Genomic DNA, 23,369 nt, shown 5'->3' with positions numbered 1-23,369 from the left:
TAGAGGTTTGTCTATACGAAAGTGTACTTACAAATTGATACAGGCACAGGTGCATTTTGACTGACCCAGGGTGAGTAAAATTAATATCCTTGACCCATTAACTAGCAGAAAGCCTCTATTAATAAACTTTATTAATAGAGTGTCCAAAAGTTTTGTGTCTCACAGTTGAACCACACAAATTCAGATGCACTCCCCTCTCCTCCTCACCACACAATATCTCTGTCTCATCACAAGGGTCAGATTTTTCCCTTCCTCCCCTGGCAGTATCTCTGGCACACATGAGCCTCCGTAACACTTTCCGAATAAGAAAAGAGCTCTCTTTGACAGTTGAATGGTTCTCTTTATAGTATACAAAATGTGTTTCATTTAGTATGAAAAGAAGGAGGATTAATTTTTGCAATGTGCCCCCTGAATTGAAGTATCATCGATGGAAGAGAATGAAAACAAACTTTAGATGAATCAGGTGACAGATACATTTGGCATTCAAAGTTATGTACAAGACAAGTTTTTAAAAACAATCCCTTTGGTTTAATACACTTCAGGAAATTAATATTTAACCTGAAGAAAATTTAGAAATCCCTAAGAGCCCCCATCAGGAACTGCTATTTGATGTTGTCGGACCCGGCAAATACTGTACAGATTCCTCCCATCAGCCTTTTTGTCTTTGTTTTTCTCTGGTTTCATTCTCAGTACCTGTTGGACTGTGATGGTGGGAGACTGACTCCCACAACCTTGGCATTGCTGTGCTCTTCTGAGTGCTGTGGCAGGTAAAATAGGGAGGATATTCTACTTTTCCTGTAGGTTATCCCTGGTTATATCAGGAAATTAAAATGCTCTGAGAGCATTTCCTTTTGAATTAATAACTCTTTCCACAACTTCAGTTTTATTTGACATTTCAAATGCAAAACACTTTCAACATACGAAGTGTCGGGCTTTTTGCTAAAAGATTATTTATGTACTTCTAAATTATGAAGCAGTGTATGAAAAACTAGTAGTCCTAATAAGGCAAATTGACAACATTAGCTTATCCCACATGGACATATCTATGCAGTGTTTAATGAGCACTAGAAAAGGTAAGGATGTCTCAGATACTTCCATTTCTTACTTATTATTCACAGTGAAATATTTACAGTTCCTTGCAAAAATTAATCCTTCTTCTTGAGAAATACAAGTTCAGGATCTTGAATTGTTTTGCCATCACAGCCCAAAGGTTTTCTAAGCCAATTTTCAGTGTTAAAACTTTTCAACAATGTGAAAACACAGCATTCATTTATTTTGAAAATACAGAAATTACTTCAGTAGTTTTTCAATAATCTTTTATTTCTGAAAGTACTGCAAAATCTATAGTGGCTCTCCTCTGTTTTGGGATGTGAGCATGATCTAAGAAGTTGATGTGAAGTAACAGCTGATATGAAATAGGTTGCGATTTACCAAAAGCAGTGTTAAATTGCAATATTTCATGCTCTCTTGGGAGAAACAACACAGGGAGGAAAGTATGTATGTAATTATGGAGCTAAACAATGCACACTTTTTGAGAAATAGTAGCCATCACATTATGAACTCGTTCTGCACAGGAATGAAAATGCACAACTATCCTTCCAGTGTTACAACACTACAATGTTTTGCACTGGAGTTTTTTAAGAACGCTTTCTAATCATTATTTCATGCTCTAGGACATACAGGAGCATTATTAAACCCCAGTTCATAGAAGAAAAAAGCCACACTGGCTTTTTCCAGAATATTCCAGAAATAAGTAAGACTGTTTAATTTTAGTATATATACATCATTAAGAAAAAAAATGAAACTTAAGTGCAGTATTCAGGTGTTAAATCTGGAACTATATTGTACACAGATGCATTGGCATAAGGATAGGGGAAAATATTTTTAGTATACGCAACACAGCAGCCATGGAGCCAATCTCCAAACCCCAGTGCTCAGGGGCTTAGCATATATTCCCCCTCTTCTCTGTAGGTGACTGCACACAAGGTAGCTGCAGGCAGGATTTCTTTGGCTGTCACAATACATTGAGTGGATTCATGTCACAGGTGTGAGGTTCTGTTTCAATAACTCAGTTGTACTATCTCTCTCACCAGAAGGCAGTCGATGCCTTCTGGAAGAGAACTGGAAGAAAACAGATCTTCCTCTCTGCAGAAAAGTGAAATGGTTCTGAATAGAACCTTCCTTCCCAGAACATGTAATTTCCATAAAAAGTTAACCAGACTTCAGGTCTTCCATGTAATTAGAATGATTGCTAATAACAAAAATCATCTTATCATTTTTATTCACGAAAAGTTACCATAGATGGAAACAGAAAAAAACCCTAATAACTGAAAAGATTTTATATGAAAGACCCTTCAATCACTACAAAAAAGTGGATATTTTCCACATGTATTCAAATGTAATATATTAAATATTTTCCCTCTTTGAAAATATTCCATAAATATTATTTGTCTTATTAAACTCAGATAATATATTAAATATCAGGATCATTTGTTAAAGTAGGCATTAGTTTTGAAACATTTTTCTGTACTCAAAAGAAGATATGTTTGAAATTCTGTGCCTTCCAGTGTATAGGTCTCATTCAAGTTAGCAGAAGAGCATTCTTTTGATCTACCTCTCCAGCACAATACCCCATGGTTGGATGAATAATTAGAACTTTCAGAGGTAAACAAGGGAATACGAAAGCATTCAAATAAGACTGCCTGTCTTAATTATTCTTAAAGGGAGATTAAATAATTTTTAGAGGAAATTCCAAACAGGAAATAACAAGAGCTGATTTTTTTTCATATTGCTGCCATAATGACTTGTGCCTGTTTCAAAATGGATGGTTTTGTGATAAAGACATTGACCAAGTGTTCAGAAGCCACAGCTTCCCTTTCCCTCATGTTTAAGAGTGGGAGCATATTATCTTCTCACACCACAGGGATGGCTGATGCTAGACATGAAGAACAATAGGTTTCTTCATTGTCCAGTGATGACAATACATTTTCTATGCAAGGTTGGGCAATATTCCTATCTATAATCATGAATGGTTTAATTTCTTTCCATTTAATGAATAATACTGATTTTAGGTCTATTTCAAGCTCAGATACCAGTCTTTGGTGGAGGTATCAAGTAAGCTGATCCAATAAAGTAATTTATCACTGTTGACCATTTTAATATTGTTGATTAAACCAAGAAAACTATAAAATCTTCAACCAAACCAAGAAATTAGATCCTATAGATTGATTTGGAACTATGTAAATACCAACCATTTCAGTCCCCTCCATGTACAACTGAGTGTGCTTCCTTCTCAAATAAGTGGGAGCTTTATATTGACATATTAATGAAAAATCTGGAAGAGAAGTGACTCTTTATTTCTGTCTTTCTTTTAATGACTTAAAAAGAAGACTTTCAAAGAAGAAAAAGAACAAAAAAAGAATGCGGTTTCTTGCCATTTTACTGCTTGTGTATGCTCCATTTAACTGAAAATTGTGCAAATCTTAACAGTGTTCTGGGTTTCTTCCTGTTCCTTTACAAACATTGGAACTTTTCTCTTTAAATGGAGAACTGCTGTTCTCTAGAACAGTAATTGCCAATATCTTTGGAACTTAATCTCACTTGAGAAAGCAAGTGATCTTCCAAGTGTCACTGGTTTCAGCTTGAGACACTGTTGCCATTTCTTCAGGCTGAGCTACTGCCTTTACTGTAGTAAAACCCACTGGATTACATCCACAGCCAGCTGGGTGGTCCTTCACTTCTGACTGCAAAATTCTAGACACTGCAGCCGAATCTTCATAAATCAGGACAGACTAATTTGCTTGGGCTTCATGTTCCAACTCTTAAGTACTCCAGTTTCACCACCAAGGAATGTCTTAACAACGTCTTTCTACTGGAGGTTGTTGCTACTTACAAGAAGGGAGCAGAGCAACTCCAGGAAGAAAACTAGATTGAATGATCAATCAGAAGAGTATCTGAGAGAAATCTGCCTTGCACGAAATTGAAAACATTAAGTTTCATTTCCTTCACATGTATAAAAAAGCATTGGTCAAAAAATATCCATTGCAGCTGCTGACAGTGCCTGTAGCTTGCCATCCTCTCCCTTCTTTTTTCTGTCATCATTATTTAAAGAGAGAAAATCAGCTTACAAAGGGGGTGTCAAAACTATATCTGCTAGAAGTTACCAAAAGACTAGGTAATCTCAACGACTAAAAACAATCTGTAAATTACAAGATACCTTATTACAGCTGTTCCTAAGATTTGAAGTGTGATTTGCAATGCAGGCCTCCAGCTTCCATAGACTGGTGCATTTAGCAATGCTGAAAAGAGTCCAGGAATGTAAGCAGGTGTCTGAAAAGAAATTCACAGAATCAAAGAATATGCCGAGTTGGAAGGGACCCACAAGGATTGAGTCCAACCCTTAGCCCTGCACAGGATCATCCCTAAGAGTCACATCATGTCACTGACAGAATCATCCAAACACTTCTTGAACTCTGTTAGGCTTGACAGAGTCACAGTGCTGTGACCACTTCCCTGGGGAGCCTGTTTCAGCCCTCAACCACCCTCTGAATGGAGAACCTCTTTCTAATATCCAACCTAAATATCCCCTGACACAACTGTGGGTTGTGTCCCTTGCGTTCTTTCACTGGTCACCACAGAGAAGAGATCAGTGCACCACAGAGAAGAGATCAGTGCCTGCCTCTCCTCTTCCCCTCACAAGGAAGTTGTAGACTGTGATGACTCGCTTCTAAAGGAGCAACACCAAACATATTCACATTTAGCTCTAAAAATATCAAGAAGAACAGATAATGATCAACAACAATTGACAGGAGAAAAGGTTGTGAAAGATCTGTCCAACTCATCTGCACAAGAGCTAGACTGAGACTTGGAAAAGGCCATAAACATGGCCTGTATCAGAACAGAATTTCAACAACATAGCAGCTGATCTTTTTATCAAGCAGAGTAAATTCTTCTACCTTTAATGTGCTGCATGAACCCGTTGTAGACATATGCACACGAGCAGTAAAAGCAAAGTAGAATATTATTTTTCTAACATACAGTTTTATAATGAAATATATACTATTCATTCCTTTCCAAAGTCTGTGAGAAATAAAGCCTGTCAATGAAATTAAACAGTAACAGATCTGAAATCAGTAAAAGGAAATTTGTGCCGTGTGTAGTATATAATCAATCTCCAGAGTCCTCAATAGCTGGAGAAGTGGGATTAAATATCTGAGATATTTATATGAATAAAAATATTTGCAGTTATATGAGTGTAAAAAAGGTCACGCAGGCACAAAGGCAGAACCCACCCATTAACTGCTGGGGCTAAGAATGATGTTTCCCTTCTAGGAGTGCTAATGTATCATTTTTAATGATAAATATTTGACACCTTCCTCTTGTGAATTTGGTACTGGCAGATTTCAAGAAGAAGGATAATGGATTAGAAGAACCTTTGTTTTCATCAGCTCCAGGTTTCTTTTTCTTCGAAGTCTCCCTTCCTGATCTACAGGGGTGGTCTTCTCCACAATGGAAACAGTGTGGTGCCAAGTTATTACATAGTTTTATATTTTCTTCAAATGGCTTTAGAGAGCAGATGTTCTCATACAAACATTATAGCTCTTCCTCTATGGAAGTCCGCAGGACAAGCCAAACCCTGAATCTCATCCAGCTATCACTCAACTCCATAGTAAAACTCCCAGTGAGCTGACCAAGATGAAGGTTTGGTCCACTGACTGTGACAGTCTGTTCAGCTCCTGCCCCCATTGTGTAGCTAGCAAGCAGCAGACACAGATATCAGATACAATGCTTGGGTAGAATTTTTTCCTTCCTTTCTGGAAGAAATTATGGCAGATGCATTACTCTTATAATGTACAAATCCTTAAATGCTGTGAGTTCAGCTTAACTTTTCAGAAGTCAGTGATTTATTCAAAGTTTATCCAAAACACCCATATTTTAAAAATTGTCAAGAAGTCTCATCAGAACTTAACTTCCGGGGGATTTCAGGATTTCAGTATTTCCTGGTTTTATGGCTGGTCCAGAAACAGTAAGATACGTAAAACATATCAAGAGCATTTTACAGGGGAAGAAATTTACCACTGACATTTAGTAGATGGGAGCCTGATGCTCAGGGAAATGAAAAAAATGAAAAAAGTTTTGCCTAGTGTCACTCATGACTGAGTGGCAGAATCCACACCTGCCCTATTCAGTTTCCCCCTGTGAGAAAAAACAGCCTCTCCTCAGAAATTTCAGACCTTCTTCTTCCATATCCGTATCTCTCTGGTAACCAGAAGTGCAGACGTTGCAAAATGTTTAAATACGTATTTTTCCCAGATTATGCAAATACTCCTAAGTATCTTCAAAAGACTTAAAAAAAGTAGTTAGAAGAACTGACATAAGTCAGAGGATGCCACTGCTATAGTGAACCTACTCATTCACAGCATATTTTCTTAGGTCCGTCCCTCCCTGTTTTTCTGAGAGACCCTGTACTAGTACTGAAGTGTTGCTGTTATATTTCCACACATTTCCAGTCATTTTATGTCCCTGTGTTTAGTTTTGTAGTGTTTTGTTTGGTTGCCATCAAGAGATATTTTCCCTTAGAATCATAATTAAGTGTCCATGCTCATAACTCTCTTGCAGATTTATACCAGAGTTTTAAAAAAGCTGTTGAGAAGGTGGATAACAAGTTCTTGATCACTCTGTGAATAACATCAATCATTGATGATCTTGCACCTCTTTACACGAATGAACATTTGTTTTGGTTTAAAGGATTCATAAAAAATTGTACTGAAGACTACATGGCTTTCTTGTATAATGTTCCAAGTACTCATAAAGGAACAAAAAGCCAAGGAAACCAAATAGCTGGGATATTTGTAAGGCCAAGAAAAGTTAGAACTTGTGTCCATACCTCAAAATTTGCATTTTGACATGCTGGGCATCCTTAATTTTCCTAATTGCATTCAAATTCCCCTCCCTGCCAGCAGTTTATACATGTAGGAAAGATCTCTCGTGCTAAGATTTTTTTCTTATATTTTATTCTGTTTGGTTTATAATGACTCACTCATTCCTGAAAATCTCCAGCAGGAAGGCAATCCCCACTCACATCAATGAATCCCAATGACTCAGATGGGACCCTCAGAAGCAGCAATTACAGAAGGAGATATATTTGTTCAAACACATTGGCCAAGACAAATACAGAGAAGCAGGATCAATATTTCTCAGTAACAATGCTATAAATAAAATTTGTGATAGTTTGCCAGATAAAGACTTCATGGGGAATGATGTCTTGTCAGAGATACTGAGAAACCTGCTGCTTACAACTTAGAAGACACTGGTGATTTGTAACAAAGCAACAGATTTACTGGTTTGCTTCAAATGAACTGGCTTATAGCAAGGCAAGAGGCTTAAGTGAGGGCTTTGGAGAATGGTATATTTTCTTTAAAGAAACATTTTAACTATAAAAAAGGTAAAGAGATTTTGGTTTATAAAACCTTTTTACAGTTTATTTCCTATTATTAATTTCTTAATATATATATATATATATATATAAAAAATGAGGATCTGACTAAATGAATCAGGACGTTAATTGATAAAGTTCCGTCCATGTAAACAAATAAATAATTATTTACAATCTTTGGTAAAACAAAAGGAAATTTCATCACTCTCACTCTCTGACACACTCGCAAGGAAAAAAAAGAAATAAAAAAAATCATAAATAATTTACATAGAATAGGAAAATTATGATACAGTCCAAATATTAACATCTTCATCCCCACACTGATGTCTTTCTCTGACAAAACAAAAAACCCTACACAGCTATTACTCATTACATTTAATGAAGTCACCCTACCTTCTGCTTGGAACTTGGGGATGCCACTTGAAACACCAAAAGAAACTGAAATATTTAAAAACCTCATGAAGAAGATTTGGGGAAAAAAAGCCCAACTCAACCAAAACCAAATATAAAATTAAAAAAAAATTGATAACATGAATACTACAAAATGTGCAATAAAGCCAGCAACTGTTGATTCCTTTCTAATGAATGCAGCAACAAAATCTATTTCAAGGGAGAAAAAGTTGATTCAACATTTAGCTCACTGTGCCGTAGAAGAAGGCAGAGGTACTGTATTCTTCCATTACTTAACTCATCTATGAATAAAATTACACCAGCGTGCATTTTTTTTGGTGAACAAAGCTTGTACAACTTAAACAAAACAAAACAAAAATGTTAAACATGTCTATACTATTGTATATCTGAGTAAATGTTGTATCTGTTTAGAATAAACACTGGTATCCCTTCAGCATTATTTAAGAAGTTCTATATACAGCAGACATAGGTAACAATACAAAAATATTAAAATCAGGGTAACTGGATATCTATTAAGGTTCCATTTGTAAATTCCTTATTATTCATTTAACTTTAAAGTATACATGACTATAAACCATGAAACTATACTTAAATGTAGGCCATGCTTTGACAATATCTACATATTGTGATATGCTTTCAAAAATAGCTTTAAAATATCATTATTTGTGAATGTATTATTGATGCATTATATGACATGCTTTAAAATAAATTATCAGAGAAGGTAGCTCCATGTGATAATCATAATAAATACTAACAAAATATTTATAAATGGAACCTTAAATTCATGTTACCAAATTAAGTAATAGTGGCGTTGCCACCTTTTCAAAAACCCACATCAGGATTCAGGATGTCAAAGTGCTTTTTGCAGCAGAGGTGGAAAAGTGGTTCTGGTTCATTTTGCTCCACATAGTCATGGTATGTTCTTTATTACAAGGCAATGCAGAATATAATGAAAACAGAGCAACTGAAAGTAATTTTTTGAAAGTCAAACAATAGTGATAGGTTTGGATGTTTAAATGAATCACTCTTCCCTTTCACATGAGAGTTTCTAGTTCAATTCCATTTGGCCTGAATTAAGCCTCTACTAGAGAATGCTCTGAGTTACAAATTTGACAATTCTACCACCTGTAATTTTAATGGATGTTATTAAGAGCATCCTCATCAGTTAAACCCCTTTTTAAATCAAGAAATGTTTAAAATTGATCTTTACTGTAACATCCAAAGCAATTTTCACTGTTGGTGTGGCCCGCCATTACTTTGCTAAAATTACACCCAGAGGCTTTGTGTTACTAAAGTCCAGTCCAGAGTAGAGCAAGGAAGTGTCAACCATACACCCAAAAAATTCAAACACATTTTTCCTCACTTAAACACAATGACTGATAATTATCACCCCCCCTCTTTTTCTCCATATATATAAATACATTAAGTAATTACATTTTTATATGTAAACGTCATTCTTTAAAAAAGACACATAAACAAACAAACAGGTTTTGCTAAGTTTTCGCTCTACAAAAGTGTTCTAATGTATCAATCTGCTTTTGCTTCAGTGGTGGGTTGGACGTTCACGTTTAGGTTTCATTAGTCCTGGCTGTGAGAAGGCACTTGGGTGGAGGGATGGCTGAAGCACTCCTGGCAGCAGGGAGGTACCTGGTGAGTGGAGCATGAGGACAGAGGGCAGAAGGTACACAAGTAGAAACTGGGAGTACAAGGATGTACTGAGGTGTCTAGGTTGCATAGCATCTACAGTACTTTGCTGGTAATGCAGCAACCATTGCTCAAGCATCTGAAAGAAATGGGAAAAAAAATATTAATTGTGGTTGGGCTTTTTTTTTGTTAGGAAGTCATTCACACAAGAACAGAGCTCCACCATGGTACGCTATAGAGATGCAGCACAATACTTTCTGTTCTGAATTTTCCTACAAATGGGAGGACATTTATATAAAAATACATATATGCCTATATATATAGAAAGAGAGACACAAACACGTATGTGCAGCTGTGCATCTAAATGTATATAAAAATAATATATAAGAAAACCTGGGAAAGCATTTTCTGAATTCCAAAACATTTCAGACAAGGCACTAGAGATAGACGTGCTCATTAAAGATATCTGCTCTCTCCTTTATGCCTCTTGAAAAAGGGGTAATCCAGAAGTAGCGCTCTGCCTGCAGAACACACTGAAATAGAATACAGAGGACAGTGCATATGCAGAGAGAATTCTAAGCACCGTTCTCTCTCAGAGATTTTTACCTCATTTTTTCCATGTGGATAGTATTAAACATCTGGGTTTTACTATTCAAATTGAGTTTACTATAAGGGCAAGGGGTATTCATGCCATTTCAACAAATCAAGGTTTACGCCATGCTATGATATTACAGACTGCTTTCAGTAACTGGAGGATACTTTTCATTTCCACATTTTGTGTTTGCTCATCAAGTTATTAGAGGCTTCAGCATTTTCCAGACATTTTCTGTAACTAACCTCTGCATTCATACTTGAGGTCAGAGAAATAGACCATCTCTTGAGAGAAGACAAAAAGACCTAATCGTCCACCAGCAAAGGTTGTGTCATAGATCGGTCCAGAATCCACCATGACTTGTTTCCCTTCATACACTAAAACTCTGTAAAGAACATATTTTAAATTAGACAAGGAGGATAATGCAGTGTCTAGTGTAAGAACTGAAACAGAATTAATTTTAACAAAGCACCAGAAAACCCAACTTAATTGTAGAAATCACTTCTTATCTCTCTCACACACCCACCTGGCTGGCAGCCATAACACATTTATCAGAAAGAGTGGGCTGTTCCAGAAGTAATTTTATGCACACCATCTGCAAAATATTTCCCAGTTCTTTATTTAGAACATTCGTGTCCCCTGGAATGAACTATGTCATGTACTAGAAATCACTGATAAGCCCCTGTGAACTCAGAGGTTAGCACACGGCCTTGTCACATCACTGAGCAAAGCTGTCTTTACAGCTGTGTGAATGCCTGATTTATTTATCTTTAGTGCAAGGGCCAACATCAGAAATTGGAAGAACCATTCCTTTAGAGTCAAAAAAACCATTAATTGGCGACATGCTGAATCTCAATTTCAGACATTTTAAGAGCTTAATGAAAGCTGGATGGATTTGGATACAAATAGTTAGACTAATAATAAATTGGAAAAGAAGGAGAATTTGATTTTTTTTCCTCTCTCTCTCTTTTTCTTTTTAGCATTTCAGGCATCCTCCCTAGAGACAAAAGACCTCTAAAGACATCTCTTCATTTCCTTCTCTATCAGAGAGACTGCATTTCTTTGAACTTGGATTCTCCACTTTTCATGGGACACCTTGAAACTGTCAAGTTTCTTAGGCTCTCAACCTCTTGGGCCAAATGAGTTACTCTGTAGTTTGTTAATTAGAGCAGTCTCTGGAGGGAGGGATTATGATCCTGCTTCAGTCAACAGTACATTAGGTATACACAGCAAAATGCCTTCGCATAAGGATGAAAACACTTGAGCAGCTTCTTATAACTCAGGGGTTAGGAATATATTTCTGCTTAGGCAAAAATATATTCCCAGCACTTGCTCTGTCTTGAAGTGTTTTATTTCCTGAAAGGTGCACAAAGACAAGTATGAAACTGCTCCCTGAAATCAGTATTTAAAGGATGGTAAAAAGAACAGCAAAAAGGAATGATGGGTTTAATATACTTCTCAAAATATCAAAAACCCGAACAGTTTAATGGGAAGAGTTTAATATTCATCCCACCAAAAAAATTACATAGCTCTAATCATGTTCATATGAAATTGATATTTCTGTATAAATAAAATTGTTTCATGACCATTAGGAAAATAATTAATTTATTTTCTATAACAACACCCTGAAGTTAAATGAAGGAATTTAATGCCCTGGACCACAGAATTTGTCATGCTAGATTAATCTAATGAGATACCAATGGAATCATGCTTTGTCTGACACTACGTAGATTCTGCAAAGGAAGTTACGGGTAACAGTCACATGAATCAAGTTTCCTTTTGACCTGTATCAGTCAATGCTTTGGACTGCAATAATTTGATGCATAAAGAAGCTCTTTCCAGTAAACAGGTAGCAGTCTATCCAAATTTGTCTACACTTTGTCTTTCACAGACAAATGAAAATCCCCTGCTCATAAGCACAAAGAAACCTTTAGAAGTAAGGTCCGACTCTGTCCCATGAAAAATGTTCTTTACAGTTCCAGTAGTTAGTAGAAGATAAAATTGACATGGACAGTTAATGCTTAATCTTTGCAACATCAGATAAACAGCTGGGCTCTAAGGAAAGTCACATGCCATAGCTCCTTGTTGTGTGCATTACAGATGTGCTCATGGCCACTTCTGCAGTGTCTTGTATAAGACACTACAGGAGACAGGATGCTGAAGTAGACAGGCTGCTGGCCTTCTTCCCTGTGGCGATGCTAATGTTTCTAATTAATTTCATTCACTGAAATTCCAGAGGCTGGAGAGTAATCTCATGTTCTAATCTTGCTTTGAGTTTTGCTGGGGAATTTTTGGTATCTGTACAGAAAAGCTATTGAGAAAGCTTTTTAACTTAAGAGTATTTAGCTGATGTAAATATTGAACAATCCAGACTAAATTAAATATATATGAAAAGTAAAATAACTTATTCTGAAGACAACAAAATGTCCCCCAAACTGTCACAAGTATCACAATTATCAGAACTAACAAAGAAACTGATAACATAGTTTTTATATCAACAGAGACAAAAGTTTTGCTACTAGAAAATATAGAGATGCAGAAATATTTCTTACTTTATTAGTCCTGTTTTAGGCCTATGAATCAAATGCCACCTGTAAGCCGTATAATCTTTCCAGCCAATGTTCTTGGGATCATGCCACAAAGTACGCACCTACAGTAGGAATAGAAATGCCTTAGTAGAAACACACCATGCTCCAGCAGCCAAAGCTTATTTTCTGCAGAGCATGAAACTGAAAATAGAGTTTAATATTTGACAGTATGATCAGAAGACTTCTTTTTAGAGTCAGAGTAATGGAAAGTTCTGCCTTAAACTGGTGGTCATTTACTCATCTGCAGTTCCATAGCTAAGACCACTGAAGACCACTGAAGACCACTACAGCATTGAACCTGACTTCCCTTATGAAGTCCTTCAGGTTTGCAAATACACACCCATGCTGACAGACTTGATTCTATTTTTTCTATCTGTACAAGTGTCTTCAATGAGGGAGAGGGACTGCAGCTTGCACAGATGTTACTGCCTGTGACTCACACTCAGTCATGGTCCACGATCAATTCCTATCCATATGTGAATCCCCACTAATTTCATTTCCAAATGGCACAAGTTCCTTCCACGGTTTGACACCATTTGGAACAGCAGCAGTTTTTCTCTCTTTAACTTTTTTTTCTCTTTTTCTGTCACTGGTTACTGTACTCTAAACCATGTATAAGTCAAACAAGCTGGAACACCAAAGAAGCAAGTGCCAATACAGAAGTAAGAAAGGATTTGTGGATAACTGAGACCTCTCACTCCTTTCCTTTTGATCACCTCATCTTCCTTTTATACATGCAGTATTCTTTGTTATTATTGACACTACTAATATGGGAATTGAAGATATCTCCCTTATTTTTCAAATATTAGTCATGCACTGTTGGCCTGAGGTTTTAAATCTCTCACCTGTCCAGGGGTGTTTCCTGTGTGCCAGAGAGCATTTCGTAAGTGTTCACCAGTACCAGTTGTTGAATTCACTACTTTGAGTGACACACCAGAATAGCCATAAGCCCTGGTGGGTTTGTCCTCCCAGTAGGTCTGAGTGACTTGCTTCCACATCAGAACATAAAACCGACTGCTGGACTGGTAACCAAACACAAAGCCAGCATAGTCATCATCGCGGTCTGTGTTAACATAGAATGTCCCGCTGAAGTCAACAGAGCTGAACTCATCGTAGCCTGGGAGAGTACAAAAGAGACAAACCACTGAGTTACAATCCTGTATCCAGTTGTCCACACCCAAGAGTCCCAGCTACATCCTGAATTTTGGCAGGAGTGGTAAACAGCCTTTCTCAGTTTCCCTACCTATAGAAGAAGAGGTAATTACACTTGGCCACCTATCACAGGGAGACTTCTGGAGAGAAATAATTTTTTCAGCTGTGTATATTATGAATGTTACAGTCAGTGATGAGATGAGTGGACAATAAACGCAAACAGTATTGAGCTGTTTTTACTTTGGGCATATACACTGTCTTTGTGCTTAGTCCAAAGTTTGCAAGAAATGTATTTATCTACCTTTTTTTCCCTTTCCTTATCACAAGATCACTCGTTACTTTTCCAAAGATGATGACTGACATCTGATACTCACCTACAGCTATTCCAGGATCAGAGTTGGCAGTCTGCACCAGTTCCTTCCCTTGGTGGCGAATAACCCAGTTGGGATCAATCTGAGCTGTTCCCTTGGGGTCCAGGGGGACCATCTGGAACTTTCTGAAATCAGTTTCACTGATGGCATTGTTTTCAGGGCATACATCATAAATATCTGGAACATTGTCATTGTCAAAGTCATCTTTGCAAATATCACCTCTGCCATCACCTGTAAGCAATGTGAATAAGCAAATGCAACTTTTAGCAATTTATCCAGCCTAGTCTGTACACCACTTTGGAATTAGGGTGGGAAAAGTTGGATATTTGCTATGTCAATGTAGTTCACTAATGTTTGCATTGCATTTTCAGTTTTATTTGTCCTGGATGTGGATACAAACCCACATTTAATATATGCTGTGCAAATTAATTCAAACAATAGCATTAAAATCTTTATCTTACCACACATTACTACATCTTTATATATTGTTGATCATATTAAATTTTTTTCAGACTCTTATCACTGTCTCAAGATTCTTTCTGCAACAAACCATCTAAGGTGCTTCAGATTGCAAAAGTGTCACCTTTATTTCAAAAGAAAGTGGGGAGAATGTTGCAGTAAAATATGCATAGATGCTTGGTTGCTCTTTCACTCACAGGTAAAACAATTTGACTTATAAAAAATACAATGCTTCAGAAAAATGTATGAGAAAAGAACGCAGCACTATATCCAATAAGACTAACCTTGGAGGAATGAAAAAATTAAGTTTTGTAACATGAATTGCAACAAGTTTTTTAGAGAACCAAAAAATACATCCATACAGCTAATCTACAGTTGTGCTCCTGCTCAACGCTTTTACTACACTCAATATTTTAAAAAACCTACAAATTATTTCCTTTCTTAATTTACCCATACTATTGATGGAAACCAGGAGATGTGACTTGCCTCAAACAGCAGGCAGTGAAAGGAGGCATCTATAAAAAAATATCTCATTGCCAATACCACTGTTATTGCAAGGCATACAAAAGTACAAAGACTAGAAAATAAAGCAGAAAAACGTGGCTAGACAAGGATGGAAACAAATCCACAAATGGCTCCAACTTTTACAACAGAAACCACTGGATATTCCACTGGGTAGTAACGTAAAAGTGGTACTGTCAGCTAATTCTGTTTCTATCCGCATGTAGCTGAGCATTTATTATTGCTCTAAGAACATGGGAATTAACACAATGGGAAATAGCAATGATGGAGCTCATTCCATAATGGCCTACTACTAGATGCTTCACAGAAAAACAGAAAGCTCCATTACCGTGACTAACTAACACAGCATTACCCAAGTATGGAGCTTTCAGAGAGAAAGCAGAATGAGTTTTAGGCAAGAGCCAAAAAGAAAAGAGCAGTTAGAGACAGCTGAAGCATCTAATATCTCAAAGACTTTCTGCAGTTCAGATACGTGATAAAATGGTCCCATTTTCCACCCTGGATATCTGCCATGGAGAACTCCAAATCCTGACCAGCTGTGTGCTCCTCCACCTGTTTGTCTTAGCACTTATTGAAGAAAAGGGAATGAATTTCCTATCTTGTTTCCTTTGCCAAATCACAGAGCTAATTCACAGAAGAATCTAATTATTCACTGAAAGTCCAGCTGATGTTCATTTGGTAGTGAGCTGCTGCTGACAACATTGATTCCCCGTCAAGGAAAGTTATAAAGTGTTTGTTTACCCAGTCACATTGAACAGCTCTCTCCACAGTCTCATCTTCATATGCTACAACTCACATCTTCAAGAGCGTGGGAGCAATTTTTGGCTTTACTTTTCCTTTTCCAAGACTTGTTGGACCTGCCACTAATGACAGTGATGAGCTGGCTAAACCAATTAAATATATGCTTTTTGTGAATCGTTAATCCATACATAAATGTAGTCTTCCTTACAAGATCCAGGTGACAGATGACTATAACAAACTATCTCAGCTTGGGGTCACCCTTATTCTGGATTTATGAAATAAAGGGGTTATTCCAGAGTCTGGCAAGTACGAAGATATTCCAGATATATATTACAGGACTGAAAGGTTAAATAATTTAAGAACTACTACTGACTACCAATGAGAAACTACCTACTGCCAGCAGCTGTCTTACCAGGAAATCAGTCAGGGCTCAGTATTTTATCTTTCTAAATGTATCTAAAACCATGGTGTGCAGATACTAAATTCTGCTTTCACTTTCAACAGCGTAACCATGAAATGACTCCAGCAAGTTGTATAACTTCGAAGAGAAACTGTTCACCTGTATTTATTGCAAGGGTCATTACTTGTAAACATATTTTGTAGTTTTCAAAGGATAATAACTGTTTTCTAAATTAAATTCATGAGAGTGAAACTGTCACTGTTTCATCATTTAAATAATGCCAAGCATAGAGAAGGACTGTTTGAGAGTAACCAGCAACACTTTACCACCGAACTGGAAAAAAGAACAATTATGTATCCATTTTTTTAACACTGACACATCCATCCATCAAGTAACTTAAAGCAACCTATGTGGGAAATTTGAGAAAAGCTGCTCAGGAGTCTTTTTTACAAAAATAGTTAAAAATTAACATGACTTTGTTAAAGGTGTTCTTCTATAATTTGTGCATATTTTATCTCCTGTCAAAGACGATTCCTAATGCCCTAACCCTGGACCAAGCTGGCCAGTTCAGTTCCATTGAAGTCTGTGGTGTCTAAAATAGCAAAAGCAGCTCAGTTTGATCTGAAGTTTTTATCTTCACCAGATATTAATATTCCAAGACCAAAATTGGATACTAAGAACTAAATGAAATTCATATGATCTTGTTCTTACCATCGGAGTCCTCCTGCTCAGGGTTGTATCTGAGGCGACAGTTGTCCCTGTCATCTGGGACACCATCATTGTCATCATCAGGATCACAGGCATCACCTTTACCATCTTGATCATGGTCAGCCTGGTTAGCATTGGGGATGTAAGGGCAGTTATCCTGGTTGTTCTGGTGACCATCTTCATCTATGTCCTCATTATTGTCACACTGGTCACCAACAAGGTCATTGTCTGCATCAGTCTACCCCAAAAAAATTGTAAAGAGTAATTTTATTATTTTTATTAAACACAGAAGTACAGCCTGATACTTAACTGCTCAGCACTTCTCTTCAAGGACTTCTGTAGACAAGTGATACCACAATGACGACCATGCCTAAAGCACGAACATAATTTCAAACTAGTGTGGCTACTTAATTCTTCTAGACAAGACAAGATCTGGTCCCCAAGATATTTCCAGGGCAGGGCTTTGACAGTTTTCACTGTTGTCATTCTAGAGATGACAGGGTTGTGTCAGTATGGGCAGCACATTTTCTGACTGCTTCTGTGTATGTGATGTTACTTATCTGCACATGGACCAAAACACTCAGGCATGACAAATGCAGCCCTGAAACTGTACTCACTTGCTGTAGGGGAAGAAAACAGTTCACCAAAGTGTTGCAGATGGAATGAAGGCATCATCACTCTACTTCCCTTTCATCTGATACTAAGAGATCTCACAGCCTGAAATGTTAAAGTGAGCAATATAGATCCATCTCTTCAGCTGTCCAGTAAACAAGGACTGATAGCAATTCCTGTGCTCTTTTCTCTGCCCTTTTTCTAACGTTACCATTAAGGAAACTGTTTTCATCATTTACCTGGTCTGGATTATGCATCAATGGACAATTATCACACTGATCACCAACTCCGTCACCATCTGTATCACTCTGGTCTGTGTTATAGACGTAAGGACAATTATCTCGTTCATTAAAAATGTCTATGAGGAAAAAAAAAACAACAAAAAATTGAAGAAATCAGAATTATGTAACATCCAACACAGACAGTCATAAACTATAGGACTCACCAGTAAAGAAGTAAGGCTCTTAAGGGGTTCATAGGCTTTCTGATTGCTACATCATTACTACAACACCAAACAGTTAGGACGTATTATAAAGAAAAATTATGGTATTAATTCCATTTTTATTGCTATGATAAAGTCTTCTATATGTATTTTTCTAATGAATTTTGCTAGAGTAAGGGCTCATTATGTCTTAAGAATTTACTCCTTTTTTAAAGAACGACAGATAAAAATTTTAAATAATTTGTATTGGATTTTTTGCCCACACTCTAAGAAATGGCATAGAATGCATAGCTATAGCAGGTTTGAATATCTGAAGTTTTGTATAGTAACAACTGTATTAATGTTCAGCTGTCTCAGCATTAAATAATTTTACGAGAACATGTTCATCATTTATTGCATAGCATGCCAAAGTTTCAAAAGAAACTGCGTTTCCTCAGGAAACTTTATTAAAAAACTAACAATCTCCTTCAGAATTACAGTAAGATTAAAAGAAATGAACACATATTGGTATATCTGTCTGAAAAAGATACAAGGACCCCTTTGTATTTTATATGGTCCCTGGATATTTGTGTAACCTTTCAGCCAATAACAATATGATTACATTTTAATTCAAATGCAGAACTACCATCAGTACTATTATGACCCTGATGATCAGAAGAAGAAAATGTTCAGAAGCTGAAGTCAGATAGGCATCCAAAAGTTTAAAACATTACTGAAGGAAACTCAAAACTAGATTTCTTCAACTTTTAGTATTTCTGGATTCTCATACACTTTAAACGCTGCAGGGATATGATTTTTGAGTGGTTTAAGTGGTTTTCCCCCTTTTTAATTCTCATCAAATCAGGGTCATATAGGCATGTACTGGTAAATGAAATAAATACCTTTAATAATATTTTAAAACATGTGTATTTGGATTCCTGTGAGCCTTGCATACATTCATAGAAAAGCTGATTACTTCCCAATGGATATTGTCTTAACCACATGAATGTTCTGATGTTCTTATCCCTCCCTCAAAGGAAAATGAAAAGTCAACAGAAGTGTTATATTAGACCCTGATTACTTTGGAACACAGATAAATGAAAGATATGGGGTTTTTTAAGACTACACTGATAAAAGACTTGCTGTGATTTATTCTTCAACAATATCCTTTATAGTCATTTAGGGACTATATAGGCAAATATACTACACAGGACAGATGAACCTCAGTCTTCTCTTTTTTCCCCCCGCATTTTTGAGCTGCTAGACACAGTTTTATTCCATGTATAAAAGCAGGTAGCCAATCTTACTGGACATAAAGCAAAGTGCACTTTTGGAACAGTACTCAGTTCTCAAAACTGAAAGCATACCATCTCCGTCAATATCCACAGCACATGAGTCACCCTCCCCATTATTATCTGTGTCAATCTGAGCGGGGTTGTGCACATAGGGGCAGTTATCACAACGGTCACCAACTTCATCCTTGTCATAATCAAACTGACGAGGGTTGAACAGAAGAGGGCAATTGTCCTAGTAAAAAGAAAGAAGATTCCACAATATAAATCACAACTCATGAGAGAATACGATGAAGTGGTAACTCTCCTGTTCATCTTCGACAGAGGTCAAGAATCAGAATATTATCTCATTATTTTTTCAGTGGACAAGCTGTACCTACACTGAAGATCTTGGTGGTAACAGAATGGCATGTGGACAGCCTGGCTCACTGCCTGGTTTTGTGGTTTTGTACAAAGCATGTGAATTGTGCTCCATATCTCACAAGGAGAGCAACAGGGATTTTAAACTGGATCTGTACTCAGATACTTAAATAAAGGTGCATCACTGGTACATGTCTTTAAAAAAAAAATAAAAATCAGAATATGTTGCAAAATGAGGCCAAATTTAGCTGCATTTTATAATTTTTGGAACACAAAAAAGACAACTAGAACTGTTATTCTGACTTTTTTTGGAACAAAGTAGTGTCAGTATTTTCAATTTCGTATCACATATTTTGATTTTTCCATTTAAACAAGGATTGACTTTTTTGTTGGTTGTGTTCTTCTGCACATGATAATAAAATTTTAAAAGCTTTATAAAAATTAAAATTAAATACTCTCATTTACCAAAAATATTTTTTTCCTGAGACCATTCCTTTTAAATGGACTTGTGAAAATTTCCTATCAGTTTAGTCTATAATTTCAAACTCTGCCAGAAGAAGAATGCTCATGTTTCACAAAACCCCAAATTACAGATGCTCTTTTGCACAGGCACAAGAAACTACTCAGTGTGAAAAGCAAAGAACAAAATCAAATCAAAGCAGTGGGAATGAGGGCTACATCAGCATCATCAAATTTGAGAGAGGTCATAAAGAATAAGTCTTAAATTATTTTTTCTCTGCTAACACAAAAAAAAAAATTACTAGGAAATAATTTTTTTAGTACAATATTTAAAATTCCCCAGGAATACATTTTATATAATCAATGAAAAGATATAGAGGCAAATCAAAATTTTATACTGCTCACAAAAGAAGTTCTGGCTACAATTTTTAAAAAAATACATACTAAATCATATCACTTTATCGAATTATTCTTTGGATTTTTTTTTTTAATATTCCAAATAGAGAACCCATGAGGATAACTCTAAGCCAGCTTTAACCATCTGAAACTCTAGAGCATCTAGGCCCCCTCTGAAGGGAACAAAGAGGAACAGTAAAATTCTAAAACCAATTCACTCATCCTCACTCAGAGGATGAGTCATTTTCACTCAGAAAAGTCGGAGTGAAGCCCACTCTGGAAGCGCCTCTTTCTTTTTACTGGATATACAAGAACAACAGTTTTAGATTAACTGGTTATCTTTTAGGCTCTGTAGGAAACTGAATTTTAGTCTTCTGGGAAAATCTGAAGGAAAGTATGAACCAGGCTAGGTATTTTCCTCCTGTCATTTCCCCTTGATGCTGGCTGTGTTTATTTTTATTCATCATAACATGTTTCTAACACATCTCATATATAACACTCATCAGCTTTTCAAATACAATAGATCTGTCATTCTCCCATTACAACATAAAAAATTCAATGCCACTTTCCATTAAACTGTTTTCATGTACATAACTGAACTCAAATCTGATACAGAGAACATAATTCATCCCTAGGTTCCCCAGGCTGCTTTGCCCTGCGCAATGCTCCTCTCCTTTGACAGAACACAGATTTACTCTGCACTACATATCTTTCAGTGCAGAATAACTCAGCTGAAGCTCTGAACAGTAAAGTTCACATCTATTGTAATGGTTTTCCTTAAAACCAGATGTTTAGGTCAAATGTATTACAGACAGACACACATCTTACTTTGTCATCTTCAACACCATCATTGTCGTCATCCTCATCACAGGCATCTCCTTTACCATCTTTATCAAAGTCTTCTTGGCCAGAGTTAGGCAGAAGGGGGCAGTTATCCTAGCCAGATAAATAATCAATAAATTATGTTTACATTATGTCAGAATAACTTGCCTGGGCAGAAGAGTAGATATGGTACACTAGAGACTATAAAACAAAAGTAATCAGTCACAAACACTTTTTAAAGTGCCTGTTTGTTTGCTGCCAGAGATAGTAGTTCATTTGCTGTTTTCATATTGTAAAGTAATTGATATACATCTGCAAATCATTCTATTTCTCAGCTCCTATTAAAATGATGTTTCCAGTAAATTTTCAAAGAAACTAACAGAGAACATACACACTGCATGCAGAGACATGCACTCTTACATCAACTATTTATAGATAATTCCTGAAATATGCTTGAAGATTACATAAAAAATGTGCAGGTTTGGTTGCCAGAAAAATAAAGATAAAAGCCAGGAGAAGGTCTTCAGAAATAGCTGTTCATATGGAAAGTTACTGGAATGGAGTAGTACACAGCAATGAAGGGGAACACTATAAGAAAGGGTTTTGAAAAAAGTGTCTTTATACTGTTCTGCAAAACAGTAACTTTGCACTCCCATGGCTTTGAAACCAAAATCTCTTTATTTTTATCAGCTTTGTAAAGAATGACTATTTTAAATGAGCAAGTCTTATGATATACTGAAAAAACTAAGTAAAATAGCTTGCTCAACTTTTAAAACGCATTTCTTTTTAAAATAATGAAATCAGTTAAAATGGATTGCAATTCTACCGCTTGCTATGAATAAATACACTTAGAAAAACACACCATTATTCTCATTTTTACTCACATTCCAGATATACCTCAGCCCAAAATTGAATCTGCCAATAAATTGCAGAAATATCTTCTTTGTAACACATACTCTAAAAAATGAATATTATAGGAAGATTGCTAGTCCTGTTTTCAGTCTCAGTGGTTCTAGAAGAATAGATAATTTAAGAAAAAGAGAACTGGAAAATCTGTGATAATTACCAAAACCCAAAAATTTTTACCAAATATCTGTGAACAGTCTTAACTGTTCAGCTCAACACTGCTTACCAGTGAAAAAAAAAATCTGAAATTATGAAACAAATTAATCAAGATGGTAAGTTAATTTTCAATCATCATCAGCTAAAGGAAAATAGCTTTTTTAAAATCAAAGTACTCAACTAGGATATTTATATATCCTTATATTTAAGGATATATAAGAACCTGAAAATATGTGGTATTTTTGGGGAGGTTGGAGGTGTCCCCTTAAATGAAGTACTTGTGTCTATGAGATCAACACACATAATATAGAAAACATGAATCAATATTTGGAAACAGGTTTTTTTCTGAATGGGTTCAGCATGCTGGATTTAATAAAAGCTAATCCTTTGTGTTACATCATGGGTCAACATGTTGCAGATTCTGATGACAGGAACCAAAAAAGGATATATGAACTGCAATAGCCAAATTGGCTGAATCCACAATAAACAGACACCAGTTACAGTGCGGAAGATCAACATTTTGGGCTCAAATTTCCATCCATATCTGAAACTCTTCGGTTGATAAAGTCCAGATTCACACCTTCAAGTGGATTACACGAGTAACATATTCTCTCAAACATCCCAATTTCAAAATTTCCTAGTCTCTTGATCTGTATTTGTTTTAACCACTGTAGTGGGCTAGAACACATTCATTTTGCATTCCTTTCCTCATTTTCAAAGCAAAAGTTATTGTGCTAGAACTCCGTGAGGGTTTAGAGATAGATCACTTTAACATGGAGAAAGAGGAACCAGGGAACGTACCACAATGGGCACGCATTGCTAAACCTACATGCCACCATTTTTAGGCTCCCTGCTGCTTATTTTCTCCTTGGTGTAGTAATATTTCATTTTTCACTACAGTTGCACAGCTGCACAACAAGAT

The 23,369-nt window shown here is 36.3% G+C and overlaps 1 protein-coding gene across 3 annotated transcripts in view; it reads right to left on the bottom strand.

The window, feature by feature from the left end:
• Window positions 1-6,967: 6,967 nt before the first annotated feature.
• The window catches only part of THBS2 (thrombospondin 2), a 34,009-nt gene continuing 17,607 nt past the window's right edge, over window positions 6,968-23,369 (bottom strand). For 2 of the 3 annotated variants that reach the window (XM_051811129.1, XM_051811130.1), the window contains exons 14-22: window positions 21,392-21,499; window positions 19,424-19,583; window positions 17,875-17,993; window positions 17,027-17,261; window positions 14,197-14,424; window positions 13,516-13,787; window positions 12,635-12,732; window positions 10,328-10,467; window positions 6,973-9,629 (exon numbers count right to left, since the gene is read on the bottom strand). In XM_051811129.1, coding sequence (XP_051667089.1) covers window positions 9,622-9,629; window positions 10,328-10,467; window positions 12,635-12,732; window positions 13,516-13,787; window positions 14,197-14,424; window positions 17,027-17,261; window positions 17,875-17,993; window positions 19,424-19,583; window positions 21,392-21,499 — 1,368 coding nt within the window. In that variant the 3' untranslated portion in view covers window positions 6,973-9,621. Of the gene's footprint in view, window positions 9,630-10,327; window positions 10,468-12,634; window positions 12,733-13,515; window positions 13,788-14,196; window positions 14,425-17,026; window positions 17,262-17,874; window positions 17,994-19,423; window positions 19,584-21,391; window positions 21,500-23,369 lie in introns of all 3 variants that reach the window. The other variant, XM_051811131.1, reaches the window with a different exon arrangement.

Source organism: Manacus candei, unplaced genomic scaffold (genome assembly GCF_025592945.1).
Source record: "Manacus candei isolate 608988 ecotype Guabito, Panama unplaced genomic scaffold, ASM2559294v1 h1tg000081l, whole genome shotgun sequence".
Classification (NCBI taxonomy): domain Eukaryota; kingdom Metazoa; phylum Chordata; class Aves; order Passeriformes; family Pipridae; genus Manacus; species Manacus candei.
The sequence above is the reverse complement of the archived record's forward strand: the minus strand, read 5'-3'. Positions and strand labels throughout refer to the sequence as shown.